The sequence below is a fragment of the Hirundo rustica genome, chromosome 13 (genome assembly GCF_015227805.2).
Source record: "Hirundo rustica isolate bHirRus1 chromosome 13, bHirRus1.pri.v3, whole genome shotgun sequence".
Taxonomy (NCBI): domain Eukaryota; kingdom Metazoa; phylum Chordata; class Aves; order Passeriformes; family Hirundinidae; genus Hirundo; species Hirundo rustica.
The window spans coordinates 19,320,160-19,329,874 of NC_053462.1; the positions used below are offsets into that span (position 1 = coordinate 19,320,160).

Below are 9,715 nucleotides of genomic sequence, written 5' to 3' on the forward strand. Positions count from 1 at the left end.
ATGGAACGGGCTGGGTTGGACGGGAATTGAGGATCCGCTCATCCCGAGCCCCGGATCCCAGCGCGTCCCTCCCGCTCCAGGTGTTCGGGAAGGTGGCGGCGGAGCGGCGCGGGAAGGTCCGGGTGTTCTTCTGCGGCTCCGCGGGGCTGGCCAAGGTCATCCGCCGGCACTGCCGGAGCTTCGGCTTCGCCTTTTCCAAGGAAAACTTCTGACCCGAGCTTCGGCTCCCGCTTTTCCGAAGAAAATTTCTGCCGGGAGCCCTTCCTGCCCTTCCGCGTCCGGCAGCCGATCCCGCTGCATCCCAGCTTGGATCCGCTGGCTCGGGGAGGGTGGGATGGGGCTGGGCCACGGAGCTTTGGGAATGTTACCTTTGGATCTGAGGAATAAAATAGATGGGAATGTTTCCTTCGGATCTGAGGAAGGAATGAGGAAAAGATGGGGAAGTTCCTTCAGGATCTGTGGAAGGAAGGAGGAAAAGGTGGGGAATGTTCCCTTCGGATCTGAGGAAGGAATGAGGAAAAGATGGGAATGTTGGGGCTGATGGGGGCAATTCCAGCTCCTTGGCAAAACCAAGGAAAAACTGGGATGGGAATCGGTGTCCGAGAGGTGCCGCTCCCCCCAACCTGGAATCTGGATTGGGATTGGTTTTCCTGTGAAATCGAAGGGATCCAGGAATCAGGAGCTGGCGAGGCCATGGATAACAGTTCCTCTTGGAATTCCCGATTTTCCAGCCTTTTCCGTGTCTGGGATCCGCTTGGTAGCAGCAGCTCCTCGCGGGCAAAGCAGAGAATTCCCGGGATCGAATCATGTTCATCCAGCACAGGGGGGGCTCTGCCGGGTTTATCCCGAGCTGGGTGGTTTTTCAGGGATGAAGGATTTGGAATTTGTTTGGAATCATGGAATTGTTTCTGCTGGAAAAGCCCTTGGGGATCCTGGAATCCAAGCATGTCGCTGTCCCCACGTGCCACATCCAAAAGGTTTCCACCGCTCCGGGATGTGATTCCAGCCCTGCCTGGCAGCTGTTCCATGGCTGGAGCTTTTCCAGGTGGGAATTTTCCAGGTGGGAATTTTCCAGGTGGGAATTTTCCCAATTCTCCCAAACCTCCCCTGGCGCGGCCGCGCCCGCCTCCAGCCCGCTCTCCCTGAGGGCGTCAAGTCCGCCTTTCCCAGCCCGCCGACCTCCCGCTTCCTTTCGTTAATTAACAATTATTCATTAATGAATTCCCCGTTAATTCTCGGGACGGCAGCCGCCGGCTCCCCGCCTCACGCGGCCTCGCCACGTGACCGCCCGGTGGGCGGAGCCTCCCTCAGCCAATCAGCGGCGCGCTCCGCCCGGAAGCCCCGCCCCTTGAACGTGCCATTCTGATTGGCCGCCGCCGCTCTCGCGGGAAGCCGAGGTGGGGCCGCTCCTGCCGCTTCCCACCCCCCCTCCGCGGGCCGCGCCGGTGCCACCGGGGGCTGAGGCGGTACCGGAGCCGCCGCGGGGGGTGCGAGGCCGCGTCCGCAGCGCTCCCGGTGCTCCCGGGGCGGCGGCGCCTCCGCCCGGCCCCGCCCTGCCCTACCCGGCGCCGTTGTGGCGGCGGCACGGCCGCTCCGCGCCTTCCTATTGGCCGGCGCCCCCGGCGCGCGCCGCCCCCCGCGCGCTGCCATTGGCTGCGAGGCGCGAGGGCGGAGCCCCGGCGCGGCCCCTCCGTGCTCCCCCCGCTGCCCCGCGCGGGGGTTCCGCCGCCCGCCAGGCCCCGGGCGCAGGTGAGGACCCGGCCGGGATTCCCGGGAATTCCTGGGAAAACGGGAGTGCTGGGAACGATGGGAACGCTGGGAATCATGGGGATGGCAGCGGGAGAGAGAGAGAGAGAGAGAGATACAGCTGCGGGATCCCCCCGCGCTGGCGGGGCTGGGCGTGCTCGGGCCGCCTCGGGGTTGCTGCCGGAGCCTGGAATGAGGGAACGGAAGCGGTGGGAATTTGGGAATTTGGGAATGCGGGCTGGGAATGGGAATGCGGGAATATGGCCGGGAATACGGGATATGGGCTGGGAGAACGTGGGGCGCAGGAATAGGAGATTCGGGATTACGGAATTCCTGGAATTCCCTGAGGGTTTTCCTGGGATTCTGAGCGTTTTCCTGGAATTCTGCAGATTTTCCCTGGGAATCTGAGGGTTTTCTTGGGAATGCCAGGATTTTCCAGGGATTCTGAGGATTTTCCTGGGAGTCCGAGAGTTTTTCTGGGAATCCAAATACTTTCCTGGAAATCTGAGGTTTTGCCTGGGAATCGCAGGATTTTCCTTGAAATTGCAGGACTTTCCTGAGAATTGCAGGATTTTCCTGGGAATTGCAGGATTTTCCTGGGATTCTGAGGGTTTTCCCAGCAATGCCAAGATTTCCCAGGAAAAGCTCCATCCGGGCCTGCTGCAGCTCCGTTTTTCCCGGTTTTCCCTGCAGGAATCCTGAGAGGAATCCATAAATCCCGGGATTTTTTGCCCCTGGAAGCTCGGAATGCATTAGAATTCCAAGAATTCCCTTTCCCTAAGGTAAGAGCGGAGCCGCTGTTCCCCATTCCCCATTATTCCTGGCTCTCTTGGGATCCCTGGAGTTCGTATCCCGCATTCCCCTGATTGCCAGGAATGTTGGGCCCTTGGCAGGGGCACCATTCCCACCCAGGAAATCCCAGATCCCTCTCCCAATCCCATTTTTCCATGGTTTTTTTTTTCCTCAGGAATGCAGCACCATGCGCTGCCTGGCCCAAGCTCCATTCCCACCCCAGATCCCTCTCCCAATCCCATTTTTCCATGTTTTTTTTTTCCCCCAGGAATGCAGCACCATGCGCTGCCTGGCCCAGGCACCATAACCATGCCAGATCCCTCTCCCAATCCCATTTTTCCATGTTTTTTTTCCCCCAGGAATGCAGCACCATGCGCTGCCTGGCCCAAGCTCCATTCCCACCCCAGATCCCTCTCCCAATCCCGTTTTTCCATGTTTTTTTCCTCCAGGAATGCAGCACCATGCGCTGCCTGGCCCGCCTCAGCTCCAAGGCGCTGCTGGTGCTCTGCTCCCTCCTGGCTCTGCTCTCGCTGCTGCTCTGGACCCGCTGCTCCCGGCATTCCCAATCCCCTCCGGAGCCCCCGGAGCGCCGCCGGGCCCCCGACGGCGAGGAGGCGTCGCCCCAGGATCCGCCCGGAGCGGCGGGAATGCCGGGAAAAGCCGGGCCGAGGTACGAGGAGATCGACTGCGTCATCAACGAGGAGCAGACGGTGAAGGGGCGGCGCGAGGGCTCGGAGGTTTTCCTGCCCTTCAGCTGGGTGGAGAAGTACTTCCAGGTGTACGGCCGGATCTCCCAGTCCTCCGACGGGAGCGAGCGCTTCGAGTTCTCCCACAGCTATTCCAAGGTCTACGCCCAGCGCGCTCCGTACCGGCCCGACGGCGTCTTCATGTCCTTCGAGGGCTACAACGTGGAGCTGCGCGACAGGGTCAAGTGCATCAGCGGCGTGGAAGGTGCGGGAGGCGGGATTCCCGGGAATTTTTAGGGGGTTGGGGTGGTCCTGAAAGTCTCCTGGAAGTGCAGAATGACCTGGATGTTCTGGTGGGAATGTGGGAAGGGAAATCTCAAGTCACGGGATTGGGATGATCCTGAGAATCTGATGGAAATGCTCCTTAAAACATTCCAAAAGTGGATTTGGTGGTGGGAATGTGGGAATGGTGACAGGGTCAAGTGCATCAGCGGCGTGGAAGGTGCGGGAGGCGGGATTCCCGGGAATTTTTAGGGGGTTGGGGTGGTCCTGAAGGTGTGCTGGGGGTGGATTTGTTCCGTGGAACGTTCCTTAAGGTGTTCCAGAAGTGGATTTGGGAAGGTGGGAATGGTGATGGGGTCAAGTGCATCGGCGGCGTGGAAGGTGCGGGGAACAGAGGATTCCTGGGAATTTCGGGGCTAGGGATGATCCTGAAAGTTTGATGGAAGTGTAGAGTGACCTGGATTTGGTGCTGGGAATGTTGGAAAGGGTTGGAGGTCCATGACAGGGTCAAGTGCATCAGCGGCGTGGAAGGTGCGGGAGGCGGGATTCCCGGGAATTTTTAGGGGGTTGGGGTGGTCCTGAAAGTCTCCTGGAAGTGCGGAATGACCTGGATGTTCTGGTGGGAATGTGGGAAGGGAAATCTCAAGTCATGGGATTGGGATGATCCTGAGAATCTGATGGAAATGCTCCTTAAAACATTCCAGAAGTGGATTTGGTGCTGGGAATGTTGGAAAGGGTTGGAGGTCCATGACAGGGTCAAGTGTATCAGTGGCATGGAAGGTGCGGGAGGCAGGATTCCCGGGAATTTCTGGGCTTGGGATGGTCCTGAAAGTTTGGTGGAAGTGGATTTGTTCCATGGAACGTTCCTTAAGATGTTGCAGAAGTGGATTTGGTGGTGGGAATGTGGGAATGGTGATGGGGTCAAGTACACCAGAAGTGTGGAAGGTGTGGGGAACAGAGGATTCCCGGGAATTTCGGGGTTTGGGATGGTCCTGAACGTGTGCTGGAGGTGGATTTGTTCCATGGAACGTTCCTTAAGGTGTTCCAGAAGTGGATTTGGGAGAGTGGGAATGGTGATGGGGTCAAGTGCATCGGCGGCGTGGAAGGTGCGGGAGGCGGGATTCCCGGGAATTTCGGGGCTAGGGATGATCCTGAAAGTCTCCTTGACTGAACTGACTGACTTCTGGAAGTGCAGAATGACCTGGATGTTCTGGTGGGAATGTGGGAAGGGAAATCTCAAGTCATGGGATTGGGATGATCCTGAGAATCTGATGGAAATGCTCCTTAAAACATTCCAAAAGTGGATTTGGTGGTGGGAATGTGGGAATGGTGACAGGGTCAAGTGCATCAGCGGCGTGGAAGGTGCGGGAGGCGGGATTCCCGGGAATTTTTAGGGGGTTGGGGTGGTCCTGAAGGTGTGCTGGAGGTGGATTTGTTCCGTGGAACGTTCCTTAAGGTGTTCCAGAAGTGGATTTGGGAAAGTGGGAAGGGTGATGGGGTCAAGTGCATCAGCGGCGTGGAAGGTGCGGGAAACAGGGGATTCCCGGGAATTTCGGGGGTTGGGGTGGTCCTGAAGGTGTGCTGGGAGTGGACTTGTTCCATGGAACGTTCCTTAAGACGTTGCAGAAGTGGATTTGGTGCTGGGAATGTTGGAAAGGGTTGGAGGTCCATGACAGGGTCAAGTGCATCAGCAGCGTGGAAAGTGCTGGAAACAGGATTCCCAGGAATTTCAGGGATTGGGATGATCCTGCGAGTCTCCTGGAAGTGGATTTGTTGCATGGAACGTTCCTTAAGGCGTTGCAGAAGTGGATTTGGTGGTGGGAATGTGGGAATGGTGACAGGATTGAGTGTGTCAGCGGCATGAAAGGTGCAGGGACGCGGGGATTCCCGGGAATTTCAGGGCTTGGGATGATCCTGAAAATCTCCTGGAAGTGCTCCTTAAAATGTGCTGGAGGTGCAGCGGGGCCTGGATTTGGCGCTGGGAATTTGGGAATGGGATTTGGTGCTGGCACCTCCGGCCTTGGGATCGTCACGGATGAGCTGGGTGGGACGCAGGGAACGGCTCCCAGTGCCGGAGGGCAGGCGCGGACGGCACCTGCGGAAGGAATTCCTGGCTGGAATTCCGGGCTGGAATTCCCAGAGAAGCTGTGGCCGCCCCTGGATCCCGGGAACGTCCAAGGCCAGCTTGGATCCGCCTGGGATTCTGGACCCCTTGGGAAGGCCGGAACGCGACGGGATTTAAGCTCCCTCGTGCCCAACCCATTCCACGCCTCCGCGAAAAGCCGGGAAGAGCGCCGCCGGGATTCCCCTTGCCGGCTAAACCCACGGAATTCTGGATTCTATCCCCCGGGCCCTCCAGCGCCCAGAATTCCCGAGGAATTTTTTCCCCCCCGGCCTCGTTCCGACGGCCCTTTTCCCACTTTTTTTTTTTGTGTGTGTCGTTTTTCCCGGGCAGGCGTTCCCGTCTCCACGCAGTGGGGCCCTCAGGGATACTTCTACCCCATCCAGATCGCCCAGTACGGCCTGAGCCACTACAGCAAGAACCTGACGGAAAAACCGCCCCGCGTGGAGGTGTACGAGACGGCGGGAGACGGGAACGGCGGCGGCGGGAATGAGGGGGAATGGACCGTGCCCAAGGGCTGCTCCCTCGCCACCGTCTGGGACGAGAGCCGGCTCACCGCCGTCAAGCAGTTCTCCTGCCCAGGTGGGAGTTCCGGGAATTCCCGGAGGGAGTGGGAGTTGCCGGGCGCTGGTGGGTTTTGTTCGGCTTTTGTTGCGGGTCCTTCATTCCAAATCCTTCATTCCCAATCCTTCGTTCCTAGTCCTTCGTTCTTGGTCCTTCGTTCCCAATCCTGCGTTCCAAATCCTTCATTCCCCACCCCTCTTTTCCCACCCTTCATTCCCCATCCTTTTCCTTCCCAATCCTTCATTCCCAGTCCTCTTCATTCTTCATCCTTTCCTCATCCTTTTCCTTTTCCAATCCTTCTCATTCCCAATCCTTCCTTCCCAATCCTTCATTCTCTGTCTCCTTCATCCCCCATTCTTTCCCCATCCTTTTCGTTCCTTATCCTTCATTCCCAGTCTTTCATTCCCAGTCCTTCATTCCCAGTCCCTCATTCCCAATCCTTCCTTCCCCATCCTCTTCATTCCAAGTCCCTCATTCCTTATCCTGCATTCCCAATCTTTCATTCCTCATCCTTCATTCCCAAACCTTCATTCCTTGTCCTCTTCATCCCCTGTCTCTCACTCCCAGTCCTTTTCATTCCCAGTCCTTTTCATTCCCAGTCCTTTTCATTCCCAGTCCTTTTCATTCCCAGTCCTTTTCATTCCCAGTCCTTTTCATTCCCAGTCCTTTTCATTCCCAGTCCTTTTCATTCCCAGTCCTTTACTCCCCACCCTTTTAATTCCCAGTCCTGCATTCCCAGTCCCTCATTCCCAGTCCTTTACTCCCCACCCTTTTCATTCCCAGTCCCTCATTCCCAGTCCCTCATTCCCAGTCCCTCATTCCCAGTCCTTTACTCCCCACCCTTTTCATTCCCAGTCCCGCATTCCCAGTCCCTCATTCCTTATCTTTCATTCCCCATCCTTCATTCCCAAACCTTCATTCCCTATCCTCTTCATCCCCACTCCCTCCCAATCCCAATCCCCTCCAACACCCCAGGAACACCGAATCCCTCCAGGGCCTCCCCTAAAAAATCCTCGGGGACCCCTCCTCCGGGAGCGGGGGCCCGCCTCCGGAACCCTCCCCAAAACCTCCCTGAGAGAGAAAGAGAGAGAGAGAACGGTGACCGCTCCCCCTCTTCCAGAAAACTCCGAGGGCATCTCCCTGGAGCTGAACAACGCCCGGGACTTCATCATCTCCCTCGACCTCAAGTTCCAGGGCAACGGCAGCGTCTCGGTGGTGCTGGAGACCACGGAGCGGGGCCGGCCCTTCACGCTGCACTACGTCTCGGGCAGCACGCGCCTCATCTCCCTGCGGGACCGCGACGTCTCCTACGGCATCGGCGCACGCGGCGCCTGGAGCACGCTGACCCGCGACCTCCTGACGGACCTGCGCAAGGGCGCCGGCCTCTCCAACACCAAGGCGGTCCGGCAGACGCGGGTCGCCCCCAGGAAGCTGCTGCGCCTGGTGGCCCGCGGCCGCGGCCTCCTGGACAACGTCACCGTCTCGGCCACGGCGCACGCCGCCGCCTTCTTCGCCGCCAGCCGCTGGCTGCTGCGCAACCAGGACGGGCGCGGCGGCTGGCCCATCGCCGTCACCAGGAAGCTGGGGGAAGGCTTCAAGCCCTTGGATCCCGGCTGGTACTCGGCCATGGCGCAAGGGCAGGCCATGTCCACCTTGGTCAGGGCGTACCGGCTGACCAAGGAGCCGGCCTTCCTGAGCGCGGCGCTGCGCGCCACGGCGCCCTTCAAGCTGCCGCCGGAGCAGGGAGGGGTGCGGGCGGTCTTCATGGGGCGGCACGACTGGTACGAGGAGTACCCCACGTCGCCCAGCTCCTTCGTGCTGAACGGCTTCATGTACTCGCTGATGGGCCTCTACGACCTGAAGGAGACGGCGGGCGAGGAGCTGGGGCGGGAGGCGCGGCGGCTGTACGAGCGCGGCATGGCGTCGCTCAAGGCCATGCTGCCGCTCTTCGACACGGGCTCGGGCAGCGTCTACGACCTGCGGCACTTCACGCTGGGCACGGCGCCCAACCTGGCGCGCTGGGACTACCACACCACGCACATCAACCAGCTGCAGCTGCTGGGCTCCGTGGACGAGGCGCCCGTCTTCAAGGAGTTCGTCAAGAGGTGGAAGAGCTACCTGAAGGGCGGGAGGGCAAAGCACAACTGAGAGGGGTTGGTTTGGTTTGTTTTTCCCTGGGGAAGGGAAAAAAAAAATATGGGCAGAGGGAAAAATGACAGGAAAAAATGCCCACCATGGGTAAAAGGAAAAACAACAACAACAAAATATGGGCAGAGGGAAAAAAGACAGGAAAAAACCCACCACCGTGGGCAAAAGGAAAAACAACAACAAAAAAAGTATGGGCAGAGGGAAAAAAGACAGGAAAAAAATATGGACAAAAAGAAAAACAACAACCAAAAAACACCCCCATGGACAGAGGGGAAAAACGTCAGAAAAAAAATATGGACGGAAGGAAAAACGACAAAAACAAACCCCATGGACAGAGAGAAAAACAACAAAAAACCCACCATGGACAGAGGGAAAACAGCAAAAAAACCCCCCCCATGGACAGAGGGAAAAACGACAGAAAAAAACACGGACAGAGGAAAAAACAGCAACAAAAACAAACGGGGAAAAAGGAAAAACTACAGGGAAAAAAAACACGGACGAAAGGAAAAAGCAAAACCACGGACAAACGGAAAAACAACCACCAAAAAAAGGGGCCTTAAAAGCGCTCCGGGCGCGCGGGGAGGTTTGGGATCCGTCGGGATGGCGGGAGGCTGAGGATGGGATCGGTTGGGATGTGGGGGTGGGTTTTTTTGGTTGTGGGTTTTTTTTTTTCCCCTCTTTTCCATGGAAAAGGTTTGAAGAAGCCGTAGGAGTCCCAGCTGCTGGGCTCCGTGGACGAGGCGCCCGTCTTCAAGGAGTTCGTCAAGAGGTGGAAGAGCTACCTGAAGGGCGGGAGGGCAAAGCACAACTGAGAGGGGTTGGTTTGGTTTGTTTTTCCCCGGGGAAGGGAAAAAAAATATGGGCAGAGGGAAAAATAACAGGAAAAAATGCCCACCATGGGTAAAAGGAAAATCAACAACAACAAAAAAATATGGACAGAGGGGGAAAAACGACAGGAAAAAATATGGACAAAAAGAAAAACGACAACCAAAAAACACTCCCCCATGGACAGAGGGGAAAACGACAAAAAAAAAAAATGGACAGAAGGAAAAACGACAAAAACAAACCCCATGGACAGAGAGAAAAACGACAAAAAACCCCCCATGGACAGAGGGAAAAACAGCAACAACAACGAAACATGGGCAAAAGGAAAAACAACAAAAAAACCCCCCATGGACAGAGGGAAAAACGACAGAAAAAAACACGGACAGAGGAAAAAACAGCAACAAAAACAAACGGACAAAAGCAAGAACGACACCAAAAAAACACGGACAAAAGGAAGAAAAAAAAACCACGGACAAACGGAAAAACAACCACCAAAAAAAGGGGCCTTAAAAGCGCTCCGGGCGCGCCGGGAGGTTTGGGATCCGTCGGG

The 9,715-nt window shown here is 57.2% G+C and overlaps 1 protein-coding gene across 1 annotated transcript; it reads left to right on the forward strand.

Annotated features, from left to right (window-relative positions):
* The first annotated feature begins 1,686 nt into the window (after positions 1-1,686).
* GLCE (glucuronic acid epimerase) lies at positions 1,687-8,361 on the forward strand. The gene is made up of 5 exons (XM_040077621.2): positions 1,687-1,749; positions 2,440-2,528; positions 2,988-3,489; positions 5,962-6,210; positions 7,313-8,361. The coding sequence occupies exons 3-5, from the start codon at positions 3,000-3,002 to the stop codon at positions 8,338-8,340; spliced, it is 1,767 nt and encodes a 588-aa protein (XP_039933555.1). The 5' UTR covers positions 1,687-1,749; positions 2,440-2,528; positions 2,988-2,999; the 3' UTR covers positions 8,341-8,361.
* The last annotated feature ends 1,354 nt before the right edge of the window (positions 8,362-9,715 follow it).